This window comes from Homarus americanus, unplaced genomic scaffold (genome assembly GCF_018991925.1).
Source record: "Homarus americanus isolate GMGI-L3 unplaced genomic scaffold, GMGI_Hamer_2.0 scaffold31037, whole genome shotgun sequence".
Lineage (NCBI taxonomy): Eukaryota > Metazoa > Arthropoda > Malacostraca > Decapoda > Nephropidae > Homarus > Homarus americanus.
Window position 1 is genome coordinate 2,315,420 of NW_024722227.1, and position 21,063 is coordinate 2,336,482.

General features: G+C 40.1%; 1 protein-coding gene across 1 annotated transcript in view; it reads right to left on the reverse strand.

Moving 5' to 3' along the window:
- LOC121862490 (dual specificity mitogen-activated protein kinase kinase 7-like) overlaps window positions 1-20,043 on the reverse strand; it is a 91,149-nt gene extending 71,106 nt beyond the window's left edge. Inside the window, 4 exon segments of the mRNA XM_042360795.1 lie at window positions 7,843-8,115; window positions 12,416-12,540; window positions 17,897-17,998; window positions 19,951-20,043. Coding sequence (XP_042216729.1) covers window positions 7,843-8,115; window positions 12,416-12,540; window positions 17,897-17,998; window positions 19,951-20,043 — 593 coding nt within the window.
- Window positions 20,044-21,063: the final 1,020 nt, after the last annotated feature.

Consider the following 21,063-nt stretch of genomic DNA (forward strand, 5'->3'; position numbering starts at 1 on the left):
TCCCAGCCTAGTCCTACACAAATGGACCTCCAAGGTTAGTCCTACACACCTGGTCTTCCCAGACTTGTTCTCTGACTACTATAGTAACCTTACACATTTGATCCTCCCAGACTAGTCCAACACATTTGGTTCTCCCAGCAAAGCTTTGTAAACCCAGTACCCCCTCCCTGGCATTACACACCTGGCATGAATAGCCTTACCCTACACCTGGTCCATAAAGCTAAGCCCTACATACGTGGGGCACATCAGCCTATACCCACATACCCATGGTCCTCCCAAGAAAAGCATTACACAACTGGCCCTCCCAGCCTGGTACAGTCATGCATATCTGGTTCTCCTAAAATATCATTATACACCTGGTCCAATCAGTCTAATCCAGGGAGAGGAAAAAATCATTTTGAACAAAAATAAAATAAAATTAGTTATAAAAACCAAAATATTTGGGGGCTTTAATACTATTATGTTGGTTTTAATATGATTTTTAACCATTTTTATAACCTTTCAATATGACAATCATAAACATTTATGATGTAGTAACAAATATTTATAGCATCTACTTTGTTTACTTTTATCCTCGTCACCACTGATCGGCTCGTTAGCCAATTAGGCGATCGATTCGCATCTCTGCTACGCACTGTTGGCAGGTACTGGGCATGCACCGGCTCCTGAATGTACCTGAACCTGCTCCGGTGTTGGTCAAGTCTGTTCCTGAAAGAGCTCACACTCGGTGCCGTCACAACACTTTCTGGTAAATTGTTCCAAGAGTTCACAACTCTCACTCCGAAAAAGTTTGCCCTCACAGATTTCTGGACTTGCGGCTTCTTCAATCTTGAGCTGTGACCCCTTGTGGGGCGAGCATCCGCCAATAGTAGGACACCGCCTGAGTAGTGCCCTTGAGATGCTTATACACCTCAATTGCATTGCTGCCGTCTGTAGTATAAGCTAGGCAAGTTTAGGTGCTCCAATCTCAGGGTAGCTGTGAGAAGCATAGCGCAAGCACCAGTCTGGTGACCCTCCTTTGAAAATATCAGCAAACCAGTCCCTAGCATATCTCGGGGACCAGGCAGGGGTGACAGTACAGTACTCCAGATGGGGAAGCACTTCACTCTTGAAGATCGTTCCGAGGACAGACCGTCTAGATATCTGAATGACCTTCTTACAGAACCTAATAATTTAGTTGCCCAATTTACCTTCTTTCCTAATGGCCGAGAACTTCAGCTCATTGTCAACATACACACCTAAGTCCTTCTCACACACAGTCTCAAATAGTGCAGTTTCTTCATCCCGTTGGACATATGATACCTCCCTTTACGTTGATGCACCCAGGTGCATCCTCTTACACTTTGTGACATTGAATCTCAGCAACCTATTTCTTCGACCATTCTTGGAACTCACAGAGATCCTTCTGCAGCTCTTCACAGTCCGCTTGGTTCTTGATTTCCAAAAATAACTTGGCGTCATCCGCAAACATTTGTATGGAGGAGTATGCAAAGTCAGTCATGTCATATATGAAACAAACAAACAACAGCGAGCCCAATACACTGTCCCTGTGGTACCCCTCTTGTAAAAAGATGATGATTTCGTGCCATTAATCACCACACACTGCTTGTGGTCATGTAGAAAGTCTTCTATCCATGCTAGGACATTTCCCCGAACTCCGTACCCTTCCAGTTTGATTTTCAGCCTTATGTGGAGTACACTGCCGAAAGCCTTGGTAAAATCTAGGTTTAGTTTGAGTTTTTATGATTAAATTTCTATGCAAAAAGTAGGGGGTCAAATTTTAAACACATAATATATTTTCTGGGTTAAAGTTCATGCACTTCCATGAGTCATTTACAATGAATGACAGCTACCCAGTGAATACTCACGGTAGACTGACCTTGCCAGTAAGCTTCTTTATCCTGGGTTTGCTTACTATACACCTAGATTCTTTCTTTATGTTGCTGCTTGAAGACCAGAACCTCATTCACTATATAGCTATGCTACAAAACCTGATACAAATGAAGATACTGCTTAGATAATTTAATTTTCCCTTTGTTTGAGTCTGTTTACGTCACTAATGGTATTGTTGGCAAGTTAGACAAGAAACTGTAGCCACATCCTGCTCACTCATAATTTTGGGTAGATACTAAATACTGCACTGTAATTTTGTTCAATATTTTTTACTCGGTTACATGCACACACAATCATACATACAGAATGTGCAAAAAAAAAAATAATAATACAGTAATTAATATTTTTATAAGGTCAAAAAATATAAAGTTCCATATGCTTGGTCGTGGCTTCAAATTCAATTTTAAAATTTAATAGTGACAATCCTTTTAGTATCAGTGGAGATGGAAATCATAAGATAAATTGTTAAAACAATCTGGAAATAATATAAACCAACACAAAACTTTAAAAAAATGTTTTTTATGTTTGGTTTAAACCATTGGTTTAAATTGGCCATCCCTGGCCTAATCCTACACACCCGACCCTTCTATAATATTATAACAGCATATGTGGTTCCCTCACCCTAGCCCTCCTAGCCTAGGCTCTACCAGCCTAGTTTTATACACCTGGCCCATTCCAGCATAGTTCTACACACCTGGCCCTCCCAATGTCAACCCACATGAATGATTCCTATCTGGACGATTGCCTGTTTTACGAAAATTTTGCCATTCCACTTCGATAGTTACGTTAGAGGATCTTTTTGGTTTGTGAACTGTTAATTTTCTTCGTAGAAATACTGTACATGATTCTATTATAATTTTAGGCACTACAGTAATTTCAAATATTTGTGCGATTCTTTGGAGAAAATATAAGTTATTTTTTCTTTACAGGTTTTACATGAATTTTCTGATTTAACACCTACAGGGGTATTTCAAATTTTATGAAAGCTACCCTCATTATCGAATACAGTATTGGTCCCAGCAAAATTTCAAATCATGTGCCACTGGGAGTCACCTGGGGTAGCCATGTACGTGGTGAAGGTTTTCCTCCACTCCTTTCACCTCAGGTGCGACTCAGACTTAGCAGACAGCAGTGACAGCAGTAATAAGGTGGACAGCCCTCCCCATCTCACTGATTAAGGCCCTTACTCAACCCACCCCACCTCATCCTTTGTGGTGAGCCCTGACTGCTTTCCCTTAAGATAATGTACAGTTGCGGAAATGTGTTTCTACGCCTTTTGTGGTAACCCGTACCTAAACAGCACTGTTGCAGAAGTAGTATTACTATTTATGAATGAATGGGTATTGGTCATGTCACGACGGATGTGACTGGTGGATGGGTTTGCTATAAGTAATATAGGTCAGCCGTTTGGGGAAGACAGGTTACTGCAGGAACACATTTATTCAACTGTACCACAGTAATATATTTATTATTATTTTTAATTTTTTTAATGTGATAGGTTGTAAATTACAGTACAGTACAGTAGTTGGGTGTTATTTTTCATTAGTCGTGTTGTTTTTTGTTGTTGTTCATGAACCAATTTCATGTTTTTGGGGTACAGTATAATATTGGGGTTTTCTGGTCATTGGGAAATTGTACTGTACAGTACTGAATACTATTTTTCCCAGTTGTTCTGTTATTTGAGAAAAAAAATTCACCTAACGAGTGATTTTCAAGGAACCTAACTCATTCATTAAGTAAGGGATACCTGTAAATACAATGGCTTTAGAAAAACTTCAGTCCCAAGAAGAGGTGGTACACTTTTTGCAACCTTAAAAAAATAAAAATAAAAAAATGCCCTGAGAAAACAGTAAATTAATGTAAAAGTTATGCCCATCAAACTACTGTATGAGGCAATATCAATTAAAGTTCCTTTAATATTTAATTTTCAACTTGCAGAGTATCTAGTTAGAAGGATCAAAACTCTCTAACCTGACTAAACCTATTCAAATTGACATTTGTTTTGGAGTATGTTTTTTTTTTTTTTTGTTAAATCATTAAAAAATATTTAATTGTCATTTTCAGTAATTTGTAATGATTTCTCCAAAGAAATACTGTACATCCACAGTGTGTATGTATATAAATATAAAACTACAACAATCAGAGCAGTATTTCAATTTGCAAAGTTAATAGTCCACCGAACTAATAAGACCCATATTAGGTTAGGTTAGGTTACATCAGGGGGTAATGCTATACTGAACAGTAGTCTGAAACACCAACTGAACATAAATCTACATCGACGTGCTAGCTTATTGTGATGTGAGCGCCAAAAGGCAAACGTTTCTCCATACACACGAAAAAACGACAACTTCCAACACATTTTTGTATAAGCGATTAAAAAGTCTTTCTTAGATACTGTATTAATGATATATAAACATAAAAAGGATTAGCAATATTAGTACGTACTGTATTATTAGTTTGGCGATTCTGCCCAGAATAGCATTTCATATCCATGAACACTTCCCAGTGACAGATGATTTATCATAGATAAGATAAACCAACCAAATCTACCAAACCCAACCTACCTATCCAAAGATGGAAGTGCATATTTTAGATTGAGTTAGGTAGATTAAGGTGTTAATTTATTATTGTACCTTATTTTCAACAGAAGACGTGTAAGCGTGGTGTCCTCAGGTGCACGGACTGTACTTACTCTTAATAAAAACGAATGCAAAACAAAACTCAGAAAGTTGAATATCCTAAAGCAGTGGTTTTGAACCTTTTCTAGTCAGCGTATTCTTTGGTCTCAGTATAAAGCTTCACATACAGTCAACCAAAGATGCACTGACCCCACCCTAGGTCTCGTACTGGCAATTTTACCTGGCAATACTTGGTAAAGTAAGGCTGCAAGTGCCACCACGGGGGAAATGGCGTTATTGGTACCAACATATTCTCCAAGTTGAGTTCTGTCATGTGGAGCTTGGATTTGAAGCCTTGTGTTACTCTCACATGGTCGGAAATAGCACTGAAATGCATTGGTTTGTGTACCTAAAAGGGCCGTGATCAACGCGCATTCATCACACAAGGCCACAAGTCTCACCCCACAGCATCCCTTTAACTCACAGAGCAGCCAATGACAGGCGTGCGTGACCCGCCACACCTCCCAGTTGAGCCGATGACACAGTGAGTAGATCCACTTCGGCCAATGGGCGCACGTCTGGGGCCCATGGACAGCGATGCATGACACTCATACACAAAACTTGTACTGTACAACAAATATCTTCAAAATAAAACAAACCCCACCTCGATATCTTCATTGGTTGTGGAGTTAAAATGAAAAACTTTAAGGGCTTGTTTCTCACTTTTTTAAAAAATGGCACTTGTGGCCATGTTATTCTAAGGCCCTCAAATATTAAACAAACCAAAGGTAGCATTTTTATACTAATAAGCTCTTCACCATTATTTTAAATATTGAAGAAAATTATGGGCAACTCAATAATGAATGGGCAACTCAACTCCAACCACAGCTGCCACAAGATTCTCACATTAAATTTTCTTCGTTATTTAAGCAAATATATGAAGATTTGGAAACTGTTCATGATCTTAAATAACAATGAATAGTTTATTATTATAAAAATGTGACCAATGGTTTGATTAATATTTATCCTGACAGTGATACAGCAGAAAATAGATCCACCGATCAAACTCGCCTTTACAGACAACCTTACTTTACCAAGTATTGCCAGGTAAAATTGCCAGTACGAGACCTAGGGTGGGGTCAGTGCATCTTTGGTTGATATTACCCCCTATAAATGGTGACTGTGTCATTTTTATTTTCATTTTTTAATAACCAATATGCATAAAAAATGGTACTTATGGCATATTATGTATACTGTACAGCCAACATACATTTGGCTCCTCGAAATATATCACATGACACTTCATGTACCCACTGGGAGTCGATGGACCCCAAGCTAAGAATCACTGTTCAAGAAGTATGAAAAGTTTTCTTCTACAGAAACCTTTCCCAAAGTTATATACTCCTTCAAACAAGTTATTGTTCCAGGTTAGGTTAGGTTAAATCATCCATGCGAGAAACATTTACTTGGGAATCATCTACATGGCAGGTAAGTGCCCTCCTTATATAGCCCTATTCACCTGACCCTTCTAGTACCCGGTATATCAAAACACACCTGGTCCTCTCAGTCTAGTCCCACACACACCTGACTCTTTCAATCAAAACATTACACATCTGGTCTCATATATTTGTCCTTACCACCCTTGCCCTTCACACCTGGCCCTCCCAGCCTAGCCTTACATGTGGGTACAAGTTAACCAGCCATGCCTTTATTAATCTATACTGTTTCTTGTTGTTGCCTGACCATCTGGCTGGAGTACCCTAAGACTTGACTTAGACCTTTCTACCTGTTTGCAGTGGCAGATGCTGTAGACAGGTGTGGTAATGGTGTGGAAGAGGGTGACCACCAGAAGGTGCTTGTTGATTTTATTGATTTTTGCTATACTTATTGTTTTGATGATTTTAAGTTTATTAAAAGAAGCGACAACTTTCTATTATGATATTAAGTATTTTTATTTTCTTAATTTTTTTATTTACTCTATCATACGATCTTAAATTCCTTGTTAGTGGGCCGGGCATGAAGGATGAGGGAAATTGTGGGGTAAAAACACGGCGAACACTGATGTTGTGGCATTAAAAATATGTCTCTAGGTGCAGTTCTATGCCAAAAAACATTTTCTTACCAGTAATCAGTCCCGCTTCACAATTTCCCTGCCTGCGCCATTGCGCGTTGTTGTCAACCTGTATAAATTTTGTTCCATTACTCCTGATCCTTTTAATAAAATAAATACGCATCTTTATTAACTTTAGATTATGTTAATACCGGTCTATTCTTATTAAATGCATTCTCTCTTCATTCATATCATCTATATATAAGCAATAAATGATGTAATTATGTCATACTTATACCGGATCTTTTAGACTGATTCCATTCTCTTTTAATGGTTTTCAATACTGTTAACATTTGTCACAATTCTCTATTAACTGTGTCTGCTCGCACTTATACAGTTCCCCCAAAGGGAGGGACGGTGGTACATCACGTGTTTACAGCGTCTCATGTACATATGGCGACTATGCGTTGGTTGTAATTATTCTTATTTTAGAATTTTTTCGTTCGTGATCTAGGTTCTTTTGCTTATTTTGGAAGCCCAATATTAAGGTAAATTGTTTGTTTAGGATTAAATGAAAACGATAATGCATAGAACCTAATAGAACCTGACCTAACATAATTGTCGTTTCCATTTTTGTGCTTAATATCATGATATTAGTGTGTAGAAAATATTTCAACCAATTCGGACAATTCTTTCTGGTGGTCACCCTCTTCTACACCTTTACCACAGGTGGTGGCCCTACCTGGTAAGAGAACCTGGCCAACCCAGCCTAGCCTAGCCTTACACACCTGGCACTCCCAGCCTAGCCTTACACACCTGTCCTAACCCATCCTTACACACCTGTCCTCCTAACCCATCCTTACAAACCTGGCCCTCCCATCATAACCAAACACACCTTCACCTAACCCTTCATACCTGGCCCTCCCAACCTTATCCTATATACCTGACCTTCCCAACCTAGCCTAGTCCTACATACCTGGCCCTCTCAGTCTAGCCCTACATACCTGTTCCTCGAGCTAAACATCTCGGGAAGGGAGTCATGTGACTATCCCCAAACACAAGTGTTGACAGTCTAATCACCATCATTGCTCAACACTTCCTCCTCCTCTCTATTTCACACTAATTTTCTGAACGATAGTCCACATTCCGTTCTTATGTATGAACCTGTGACAGAAGTACTAAAACTCTGGTCCCTCAGTACCTCTAATAGAATAAATACCGGAGATACGACCCAAATAATACGTATATATGAACTCGACCTTCCTCTGCCAGGAGAAGCACCCGTCAAAACAAGTCATTTTGGGCCACTTACCGGGTCTGGGTCTTCTCTCTGAGCCGGGCCTCTCTCTCGTAAATTCCAGATTGAGGTTGGTGTTCATTCTGTCCCGGGACTGAGCCTCATTCTCGGCCTGGAGTCTCGTTCCCAGCCCCTGGAGTCTGTCTTGGAGGGAGCTCAGCGTCGCCATTTTTGTTTTCTTTTTGAGAGCGAGCAGCGAGAGCCATCTGTTGGGCGGGAGGCTCACTGGGTGCCGCTGCTGCCAGTTACTACAGCTGCTGCATCCAGGGTGAGTCTTACTAATACAGCTGCTGCATCCAGGGTGAGTCTTACTAATACAGCTGCTGCATCCAGGGTGAGTCTTACTAATACAGCTGCTGCATCCAGGGTGAGTCTTACTAATACAGCTGCTGCATCCAGGGTGAGTCTTACTAATACAGCTATCCAGGGGTGAGTCTTACTAATACAGCTGCTGCATCAGGGTGAGTCTTAGGCTGCTGCATCCAGGTGAGTCTTACTAATACAGCTGCTGCATTCAGGGTGATTCTTACTTAGTTACTACTACAGGCTCTACAGCTGCTGCATCCAGGGTGAGTCTACTACTACAGTTGCTGCATCCAGGGTGAGTCTTACTAATACAGCTGCTGCATTCAGGGTGATTCTTACTACTACAGTTGCTGCATCCAGGGTGAGTCTTACTAATACAGCTGCTGCATTCAGGGTGATTCTTACTACTACAGTTGCTGCATCCAGGGTGAGTCTTACTAATACAGCTGCTGCATTCAGGGTGATTCTTACTTAGTTACTACTACAGTTGCTGTATCCAGCGTGAGTCTAAAACTACAGGCTCTACAGCTGCTGCATCCAGGGTGAGTCTACTACTACAGCTGCTGCATTCAGCGAGATTATTATTACTACTGCTTCATCCAGCGAGTCCTATAATGCTAACTGTTTCATCCAGCGAGTCCTATAATGCTAACTGTTTCATCCATCGGAATTTTATTAATGTGTAAGCTACTTCATCCAGCAAGGTTTATTAATATAACTATTTCATCCAGCGGAATCTAATTGCTGCTTCATCCAGTGAATGATACTGATATAAATGTTTCAACCAGTGAGTCTTCTTTTACTTTACTTTTATCCTCTTAGTCACTGATCACGAAGTGTAAGAGGATGCACCTGGGGCGTACCAACGGTAAGGAGGCGTATCGTATGTCCCAACGGGATGAAGAAACTGCACTAGGACCTAGGTGTGTACATAAGAACATACGAAAATAAGGAGTCTGCAATAGGCCGGTTGGCCTGTGCATGGCAGCTCCTGTCGAGAGTTACTACCACTCTCTATCATCCATGAATCTATCCAGCCTCCCTTTGAAACTTTCCAGCACTTACTACAAGGTTGCTAAGCTTGTTCCACTCGTCCACCACCCTATTTGTAAACCAGTTCCTATCTCCCTCCAAAACCCAAACTTATCCAACTTGAATCCATTGTTCCGAGTCCTATCCTGCTCGGATATTATAAGAACTTTATCCATATCTCCTTTATTGATTCCTTTCACCCACTTAAATACTTCTATCATATCTCCTCGCACTCTTCGTCTTTCTAGGGAATGCAAGTTTAGTTTCTTTAACCTATCCTGATATGGAAGGTTTCTAAGTCCCGGAATCATTTTCGTCATTCTTCGCTGCACCGACTCTAGTGAATTGATATCCATTCTATAATAAGGGCGCCAGAACTGAACCGCATAATCGAGGTGCTGCCTGACTAGCGCAAGATATAGTTGCAATAAGACCTCTGCACTCTTATTACTTACACTTCTAGATATAAAACCCAATACTCTGTTTGCCTTATTTCGAACATTAACGCACTGTTTTCTAGGCCGTAGGTCCGGGCTTACAAGTACCCCTAGGTCTCTTTCACAAGTCGACTTCTCTAGGTTGATGTTGTTAAAGCTGTATACATTGACAGTATTTGTTCTTCCAATATTAAGTACGCTGCACTTGCTGGTGTTGAATTTCATTTCCCATTTTTCAGACCATCCCTGCAGTTTATTTAGATCCTCCTGTAATGCATTTGCATCCTGCCCTGAATTAATCTGCCAATCTGTATGTTGACAATGAGCTGAAGTTCTCCGGCCATTGCGAGAAGAAGGTAATTCAGGCAAATAAATTATTGGGTCTTATAAGAAGGTCGTTCAGATATCTAGACGGTCCGTCCATCGTAACGATCTTCAAGAGTGAAGTGCTTCTCCATCTGGAGTACTGTACTGTCACCCCGTCTGGTTCCCGAGGTATGCTAGGGACTGTCAATTGGTTGAAAATGTGCAAAGGAGGGCCACCAGACTGGTGCCTGCCCCTCGGCACCTCAGCTACCCTGAGAGATTGGAGCGCCTGAACTTGCCTAGCTTATACTACAGACGGGCAAGGGGTGACCTAATTGAGGTGTATAAACATCTCAAGGGGCACTACTCAGTTGAGTGTCCTTACTTGGAGCTGGCGGACGCTCGCCCCACAAGGGGTCACAGCTCAAGATTGAAGAAGCCGCAAGTCCAGAAAACTGTGAGGGCAAACTTTTCGGAGTGAGAGTTGTGAACTCTTGAAACAATCTACCAGAGTGTTGTGACGGCACCGAGTGTGAGCTCTTTCAAGACAAGACTTGACCAACACTGGAGCAGGTTCAGGTACATTCAGGAGCCGGTGCATGCCCAGTACTTGCCATCAGTGCGTGACAGAGACGTAACCGACCGCCCAAGCTGCTAACGAGCCGATCAGTGGTGAAGAGGATAAAGGTAAAAGTAAAAAGTGACCACTGCGAGAGAAACTCCGTTGATTGAAAATGTCCAAAGGAGGGCCACCAGACTGGTGCCTGCACTACGGCACCTCAGGTACCCAGAGAGATTAAAACGCCAACAGTTACCTAGCTTATACTATTGAGTGTGAGGTCCTTCAACACCAGACTTGACCAACACTGGCGCAGGTACAGGCCAAACAGTACGTAACAGAGACGTGACCAACCGCCCAAGCGGCTAACAAGCCGATTAGTGGCGAAGAGGATTTTTTTTTACAGGGATTAGCCCACATCGGGGCCTGAGGGGCGAAAATGTAATAATAATAATAATAATAATAATAATAATAATAATAATAATAATAATAATAATAATAATAATAATAATAATTAAAAAAAACATAATAAATTTTATAAAATATTTGTACAAATTAAAATACAAACAATAAAATAATAATAATGATAAAAAACCATAAATACAAAAAAAATCAAGAGAGAGAAACGATATAATTATGTATGTTGTGTTGTCAACGTAAGAGAAACAATTGAGACTTTGCAATTGTGTGTAAATGAGGCAGAAAGTCAGATCAGCAACCAGGGACTTGGTCAAAATTTTTGTGATGCCACATGGCAGCAGGATAAAATTAAAAAGTAATGCGAGCAAGGGCCCAAGGGTGACTTAAAAAAAGTTTATAAACACTCAGTCGATGAGTCGAGTGTTCATTCCTGGAACTAGCGTCCGCCCCACTAAAGGTCAGAGCCTAAGGGCCCGTGTCCATTTGAGAGTAAATTGCTGTCGAGAGTGCTGTCGACAGCGTTACTATCAAGTGGATATGGCTCTCGTTTTATCCTCTTCACCACTGATCTCGTTAGCCGCTTGGGCGATCGGTCACGTCTCTGATTATTTTTCCTTTTCTTTTATCCTCTTCACCAAAAGATCGGCTCGTTAGCCGCTTGGGCGATCGGTTACGTCTCTGTCACGCACTGTTGGCAAGTACTGGGCATGCACCTGCTACTGAATGTACCTGAACTCGCTCCAGTGTTGGTCAAGTCTTCTCTTGAAAGAGCTCACGCTCGGCGCCGTCACAACACTTTCTGGTAGATTGACTCTGAGAGTAACTGTCAGATAGTTTGAGTTTACTGTCGGACAGCTACTCTCTGCTAGTTTGCTATCGTGTGGACACATTTGTAGCCCGCAACTGTCACGTCAACTCTCAGCTATACGAAATATGAACCAGGTTCGCAGTCTGACAGTGCTCTCGAGAGGTGAAGCATGGCGCTCTGGACTCAAGAGAAGACTTTTCAGTTGATATCCTTGTATAAAGAAAATCCTAATTTGTGGGATCACAAGAGGGAAGACTACTGCAACAGAGAGAAGAAATCCTAAGTCATATCCGACATAAGTAAGAAAACTGATATCACGGAGTCGGAAATTCTTAGAAATTCCACAATTTAAGAAACCAGGTATGGCATTTGTTTATTCACATCATCAAAAATGTGTTAATGACTGAAACAACAGAAATACTATAATGCAAAGCCAAAGACTTCTTTGAATACTACTAATGACAAAAATATGTGCTGCATTAAACATACCAATGCATTTTGATAACTTACCTCACACTAATATAGGCGAGTTTAGTCATCGAGAGATGATTGTTCACCTTGTCATTCCACCCAGTCCTTTATCCAACACCTTTTCTGTTTTTGCTTTTTCTTCTCCAGCATCAGCTTAACTATAACTGCTGCAGCAAATTTTCTGTCACCTCCTCTACCACCCATTGCTACCGACTGACTGAGAGTCACTATAGAGTGTAGCACTAGTCAGGTGGACACACCACTGAGAGTTCTCTCCGACAGCTGAAACTCGCACAAGTTTGCTCTCATGTGAATACACAGATGAGAGAACTATCGACAGGAACTATTGAGAGTCCGCTCTCAAGTGGAAATGGGCCTTAAGGTTGAAGAAGCCACAAATTCAAAATTGCCAGGGCAGGGCAAAAATTTTTGAAGTGAAAGTTATGAACTCTTGGAAAAATCTTCTAGAGTGTTGTGACGATGTAGTGGAAATTTCCCCTACAACTACAACTGCCGTTTGTCGCACTAGCCGATCCCTTTTCGGGTTACCCAGCCAATGCCTCGTGGTCTAAGGTCGGCTACTAGCGACGTCTGACAAAGCGCAGGTCAACTATCAAGCCACGCCTACCTCCGCTATATAAGACCTCACCTCGCCTCTTCTACCTACAGCCACGCAGCAAGCAACACCTCCGAGCAAGCTCCTCACCACTCCACGCTTGTAACCACGCTGCCACTTCCCACCACCAAGCTGCACTGTACATCCAATACAATATATATACAGAGTGCATTGTGAGTTTCCTTTCTCCAACCCATCCTGAGTGTGAACCAACATCCCAAAAACGGCACCGAGTGTAAGGTCATTTAAGACCAGACTTGACCAACACTGGCGCAGGTTCAGATAGATTCTGGAACCAGTGAGTAGTAGAGACATGACCGAACACTCGAGCAGCTAACAGCCCATCAGTGGCGAAGAGGATAAAGGTATTGGTCATTCCTTGGGTGAAAGTTTTTGACTTGGGGAGAAATATTTCTGGATTGAAAATTTTATTCCTGGGATGAGATATATGTAGTGTGAAACTTATTTCTAGTGAAACTTTTAGCCCTGGGGTGAAACATGTTAGTCCTAAGATGAATCTCTTAGACCTATGGATGAAACTTTAGACCTGGGATGAATCTCATTCCTATAAAACTTTTAAACCTGGGATGAAACTTTTTAGTCCTGAGGTGAAACTGCTAGTCCTTGCATGAAACTTTTAAATGTGGGGTGAAACTTATTCCTGGTGTGAAACCTTTATTTCCGGCATTAAACTATACAGTAAGTCCCGGGGTGAAACTATTACTCCTGGTGTAAAACTTTGTCCCATGGTAAAACTTTTAGACCTATGATGAAACTTATTCTTAGGGTGAAACTTTTAGACCTGGGGTAAAACTGTTAGACCTGGGTTGACACGTTTTACTCCTGAGGTGAAACTTAGTTCTAAGGTGAAAAATTAAGTCGTTGGGTGAAACTGTTAGTCCAAGCATGAAATTTTGAAGTGTGGGGTGAAACATTCTTATGATGAAGCTTTTAGACGTAGGGTAAAATTGTTAGTCCTAGGGTGAAACTTTTAGACCTGGGGTGAAACTGTTAACCCTGGGGTGACTGCTAGTCCTGGGGTGAAACTTTTAGACCTGGGATGAAACTTAACCCTGAGGTGAAACTGTTAACCCTGGGGTGAAACTGTTAACCCTGGGGTGACTGTTAGTCCTGGGATGAAACTTTTAGACCTGGGATGAAACTTTTAGACCTGGGATGAAACTGTTAACCCTGGGGTGACTGTTAGTCCTGGGGTGAAACTTTTAGACCTGGGATGAAACTGTTAACCCTGGAGTCACTGTTAGTCCTGGGGTGAAACTGTTAACCCTATGGTGAAACTGTTAACCCTGTGGTGAAACTGTTAACCCTGGGGTGAAACTGTTAGTCCTGGGGTGAAACTTTTAGACCTGGGGTGAAGCTGTTAGTCCTGGGCTGAAACTGTTAACCCTGTGGTGAAACTGTGTAGTCCTGGGGTGAAAATTTTAGTCCTGGGGTGAAGCTGTTAGTCCTGGGCTGAAACTGTTAACCCTGTGGTGAAACTGTTAACCCTGTGGTGAAACTGTTAACCCTGGGGTGAAACTGTTAGTCCTGGGGTGAAACTGTTAACCCTGTGGTGAAACTGTTAACCCTGTGGTAAAACTGTTAACCCTGGGGTGAAACTGTTAGTCCTGGGGTGAAACTTTTAGACCTGGGGTGAAGCTGTTAGTCCTGGGCTGAAACTGTTAACCCTGTGGTGAAACTGTTAACCCTGGGGTGAAACTGTTAGTCCTGGGGTGAAAATTTTAGTCCTGGGGGAACTGTTAACCCTGGGGTGAAACTTATTCCTGGGGTGAAACAGATGATCCTAAGGTGAAACTGTTGGCCGAAAGATTGCTTGACAGCTTTCTTCTTCTGTTTGTACAGTTCTTTGTACCAGTTACTGTCATTAGTTATCAACTTGTCAACAGTAGAGCTGCATTTTCTGGGTCACACTCACAGGTAGTGGGCAGGCCAAGCACTCTGTCGATGTCAACAGTTTATCCACCAGCCTCAAAACATAATTTTCCCTATTGAGTAATACTTTTTCTTGTGTTTTCTTACCAGAGGTACACATCACTTGCTGGGCAATTTCCACTCATTTTACAGGGTTTTGGTTAGGTTTTACTTACTGTAAACAGACGATATCAAGCAAATGTAACAGCAAAGTATAAATTGACACTGGGGAGGGGATGCAGTGAAGGAATTCAACATTTTAAGGCTACCCAATGTAGTCCACTGCTGTTGCATGATTTTTATTTTTAGAAAAAATAAATAACTCAAATTCATCAACAATAAGTGATCCCTCGGTTAACGAGCGCCTCGGTTAACGATTTACCTTCCATAAGATTCTTAACTTCGGTTAACGAGCAATCCCTCGATTAACGAGTTTTTTACGAGCCGACTTCAACATGTTTTCGCTTGCATTTGGCGGTCCACCAGCTGCAGTATTAGTCCACCAATACAGTAATCGGTTTTAGGGCTTAAATTCCTTACTATTTTAGTAAATATCAAGAAGTTTATACTATTCAATAATTTTAAAAGTTTAATATTAAATTTTTTAGTCATTTTAACAATTATTGAACATAATTGAAGGTAAAGAAACTAGTTTCTGGCGTGCCATCCAGCCTCTTAACACACCAGACAGGCATTAGTCTCTCTCTCTGTTTTCAGTGGAGGTAACATCTGGCTTGAGACTCTCTTTAACTAAACGCTTTTTTTCTGTGTTTCCAAGCAAATTATTGGTCATTTTGAAATTTATTTTACATATTGACAATATATAATGCGGTGCAGTATTGATTTAAAGAAAATAATCTTGAATTACACCAAGAGAACTAAAATTCTATGGGTGAAATGGTGCCATGGGGTGACTCCTCTTCCACCCCAATGCCTTCTCTTCTCCCTTCTCCACCCCCATTCTAATTCCCATCATTATCATCATCATCCAGGAGCCTTCTACATACACACCTCAAAGTAAGTATACTTTTCTACCTTTTTTGTTGAATTTAGGCAATTTTCGGTGAGTTGGAACCAATTACCCAAAAACCCATTGAAACAATGGTTTCGGTTAACGAGCTTTTCGGTTAACGAGCAACCTGCTGGAACGGATTGTGCTCGTTAACCGAGGGACCACTGTATAAGTGAAAAATTGTATAGTAAGGCAACATATAGCTAGGTATACTTGTAACTTACACCATCATTCCTATACCTGTATATATTGTTACCCAGTAGACTTTTCTTTTTTTACACAAGTAATTAAGTATCTATAAAAAAAAAAATTTGAATCATGGTTGAAGAGTTTACAGGCCTATGATATATCTCCACAATCTTGAAAACCTCATTTCTGTTTGGGTGTACCTAATATTCTTCCAAAGGTTTCTTCAACCACAAAACGATCATATCAAAGGTTGATAAAACAAACACAATGCATTATACATTTATATCATATCTGCAAAAACCGAAAACTTATTGAAAAAAAATTGAGCTTCAACTTTGCTGATTTTCATAAATGTCTACATAATAATGAGAACAATATTTGAACTGCCCCTTAAACCACTTCTCAAGAGCAACAACTGGATATACAGTGCAGTATGGTAGGATTTTTAGCCCTTTCAGAAACAGTTAACAGGTGACTGTATAGCATTTATGAATACAGTACTGTTTATGGAATGATCCTCAAATGTGAAATGATCACACATTAATTTTCAACCAATGACAATGGTCGAAGAAATGGCTGCTGAGATTCAATGTCACGAAGTGTAAGAGGATGCACCTGGGGCGTACCAACGGTAAGGAGGCGTATCATATGTCCCAACGGAATGAAGAAACTGCACTATTTGAGACAATGTGAGAAGGACCTAGGTGTGTATGTTGACAATGAGCTGAAGTTCTTGGGCCATTGTGAGAGGAAGGTAAATCAGGCAAATAAATTATTGGGTCTTATAAGAAGGTCATTCAGATATCTCGACGGTCCGTCCTTCGTAACGATCTTCAAGAGTGAAGTGCTTCCCCATCTGGAGTACTATCACCCCGTCTGGTCCCCGAGATATGCTAGGGACTGTCAGTTGGATGAAAATGTTCAAAGGAGGGCCACCAGACTGGTGCCTGCACTTCGGCACCTCAGCTACCCTGAGAGATTGGAGCGCCTGAACTTGCCTAGCTTATACTACAGACGGGCAAGGGGTGACCTAATTGAGGTGTATAAGCATCTCAAGGGGCACTACTCAGTCGAGTGTCCTTACTTGGAGCTGGCGGACGCTCGCCCCACAAGGGGTCACAGCTCAAGATTGAAGAAGCCGCAAGTCCAGAAAACTGTAAGGGCAAATTTTTTCAGAGTGAGGGTTGTAAACTCTTGGAACAATGTACCAGAGAGTGTTGTGACGGCACCGAGTGTGAGCTCTTTCAAGACAAGACTTGACCAACACTGGAGCGGGTTCAGGTACATTCAGGAGCCGGTGCATGCCCAGTATTTGCCAACAGTGCGTAACAGAGACGTGACTGATCACCCAAGCGGCTAACGAGCAGATCAGTGGTAAAGAGGATAAAAGTAAAGTATAGACCCTCCTCAAAACTTACTGATTTATATTTTTCATTTATTTTTAAACAAACTACAGGGGGACCTTGCTTAGTGCAGAAGATGCATTTCTCATAAACGGTACGCATGTTAAGTAAAAACTTGTGTTCACTTTCCTGACTCACCACACAACCTTAAAAATCTATAATGTGTATGTATTTTACCTTTAATATCACTAAATTTACAAAATAAATAAAGACTCTCTATTACACACATAATACATAATTTTAATACAGTAAATACAATAAATATCTCTACTGTTGCATGTGCTTTCTCCATATTCTTCATAACTGTTTTCAATGAAGATTCACCGAGATCAAACTTGTGTCCAACTGCTGTGATAACAATACCCATTCTATTTAATACTCTTTCACTTCTAACAAAAAATTTTCCCGATGCTTTTTCTCACTTTTATTATTAGGACCATAGTTTCACAGAAATAGCCACTAGTTTTACTAAAAAATTGACTGAAATACATGAATGATATGCAGCAAGCAAACTGTACAACTGAGAGAACATGTAAAGAAACTCTACCTGCTCAAAAACTGATGCAGTCTGCATGATGCTCACTGATTGGCTCTTAGGGGACAAACTCAGTAAGACTTGCTGTGATTGGTTGGTCTCATATACAGTATCCTGTATGGAAAAAGGTTGAGAGAGCAAATAGGGATGCTTATGATCATGTCACAGGTACAGTGCTTTATTTTAAAATTGTTTGTACAGTAATTCAAAAAATATACTGTAGTACTGTATAGTACAGGGGGCCCCCCCAAATTCGTGGGGGTTAGGTTCTCAAAATGGCTGCGAGTCGCCAAATCCATGAATAACGTTTGCTGACTTGGGAGGGGGGGGGGGACATTTTTACTTGTGTACAAAGGTATGTATATTCCCTTAATGTGTTTGCCCTTAGGACAATTATTTCTTTTACCTGTATTGTATATATGTGTGTCTGTGTAGACACACACACAAAAAACACATACAAATAAATAATAATTGGAAAATACTGTACTCTCACAAATAATCAGAAACAAATTTATTACAAATGTGAGTCTACGCTCAAGTCCGTGCTTTATTAATAAAGTAATGAAGCACGGACTTGAGGGTAGACTGACAAATTTTTAATAAATTTGTTTCTGATTATTTGTGAGAGTACAGTATTTTCCAATTATTATTTATTTGTATGTGTGTGTGTGTATATACACACACACACACACATATACAGTATATACAATACAGGTAAAGGAAATTAGTCTCTAGAACGAATGGCTTCCTGTCCCAGCCGCGAAAATGCCAGCAACTTTAAAACTACCCACAGACATTCTTGGATACATCCAGGGTGTCATCCAAAAATAATAGAGGACCCCAAATAAAAAAAAATGTGAACTTGGGGAGCCCCCTGTATATAGTACTTAAAAGTTTGAGTAATAAAACAAGATATAAAAAATATATACTGCATTTATTTCATGCTATAATACATTTGAGGGTTGTGTTGAGTGGTACCAGGGTAAATACAAATGTGGGTCCTTAAATGCCAGTGTTGACTGTCACCAACTTCTTCATCGGGGAAGAAGCCATCTCTCCCACTGAAAAACTGCCTATTATTTTCTATACAAGTATTACCTGTTTTATTAAGTACTATACAAATAATCAAATTTTAAGGAACAAATACTTTTCAATCTACATTCCTTGTCCATAACTTCATGAACATTCAAATCAAGGTATTATCAGGTGTAACTCACAAATTAACTAATTAAAACCCTTATTTTTTCATATCAATTATAATTTGCAATCAATTAGCTCGAACAGTAAATTGTTTAATCATAAAATTATTGAAAGGAGAACCATAAAGAAGCATTGCAGAACACTACACTCTGTACAAATCTACCATCCACAAATATACTGTATTTTTTTTTTTTACTCTTCATGCCATGTTATACCTATCATGGGCAGCTCTCAAGGCAAGTGATAAAAATAAGGCCAACAAAATAAAATAAAATAATGTAAAGAAACACAGATTACAGAAAACATAATAATATGCATATAAAATTTATAAATACAGTATACCTACATACAGGTTATTATACTTTTACTCAGCTGAGAGAAACCCCTGCCCTACAAAAGTTTAATATTGTCATGTTTTACTATCTTAGAATTTGTGAGTTATGACTAGCACCTGAAAAGTGAATTCAAGTTTTGGGATTGCACAGGCAATGTAATTTAATTAGACTTACTTCATATACTGTGCACTTGCTGCTCAACTGGATGGTGGTCAGTAATGGTATAAAATATTTCAACTGTAAACCTGTTAGCTTGGAATGTAATCACTGGAAGACAGACCTATGGATGAAGTCTATGGGACAAGGCAGTTTAAATCAATCTTGGTGGGAGGAGTGAGTTGGTACATGAAATTCTGGGGCTTTGTGGTGTTGGCTTGCATTTCTCTCAAAGAAAAATATTGCGAATGATATTCCTAGCTGGTTACATTTCGATAAATGTATTTTTGTCATTCCCAAAGTTTGAATTATTTAAGTAGTTCATGGTAAAATACATTTCTCTTATCCCTGAGTTAATGGCAGTTGTCACCTTACCGATACTGAAACAGGATTACCAGTAATAATATTTACTGGTAAGACACAAATACTAGGGCTCTCAGGTTTCAATCTGTCCCTCACTTTCTCCATGTTTCTAACGTACAGGTACTACATGTTTTATAACTGGTGCCTACAAATGACAGGGTTCACATCATTTTTTCAGATATATCTCACCTCTACTGTCTCTTCATCTCAAACAAGTAAAATTACTGTCTGTATTCTTAATTCTCATATCAAACTTATGGGTGAAGTGGCCATTACCATCAATGAACTTTGTTAATGTTAGAGTAATTTAACAAAGATATACAAAATGCACAAGAGTTCAAGGTGCGAGCCTTTGATGATGCTGCCAAATGAACAGGGCCGGATTAACCATGAGGCACTTGAGGCACTGGCCTCAGGCCCCCAGATTCTAAGGATAAAAATATTTAGCAATATATGCCATTAAATGGTCAATTAGTAAGTAAGCCATTAACTATTTCGTTTTTAATGTGTCCAATTGGATCATACATATACATTTTAGTGACTCGGTAGTGGCGTGTGGCAACTGTTAATCTTCGACAACAGTAGCTGACGACACTCGGCTGTTCCGGGACTCCATTGTGACGTACGGACGGTACGGTGCCTGACTTTAGTATTGGAGGACCATTTCATGTAAACAATTATGTATATAACTTCAGTAATAAGTTATGAATGGTTTTATAACTTTTCAGTCGAAGTGAGGATGCATTTTTATACAAAATATTCAAATATATGGAAACATGTTTACAAGCTGTGTGCTCTTGGCATGGCTTGCTACATGCTTTTCTAGCTTAGAACTCGAGAAGTACGGACTAGAGAACAAAACTAAAGCCATATTCGGAATCAGCATGTCTCAAAGAGTGTCATAGGCCACAGAGATTTTCGAAATACAGTAAAGTTAGATAAATATACTGAATTAAAGTTATTATGCCGTACCGAAAGATTAAAGAAAACGGGAGAAAAGCGCATCAAAGAAAATTAAATTTGGTGGTAACTTGAATAATAGTACGGGTTCTCCAGCTAGTGCTTTATAATTATGTTTATTTATTTTAATATCAGCCAATTGCTGTTATTAAAAAGTTATTCATG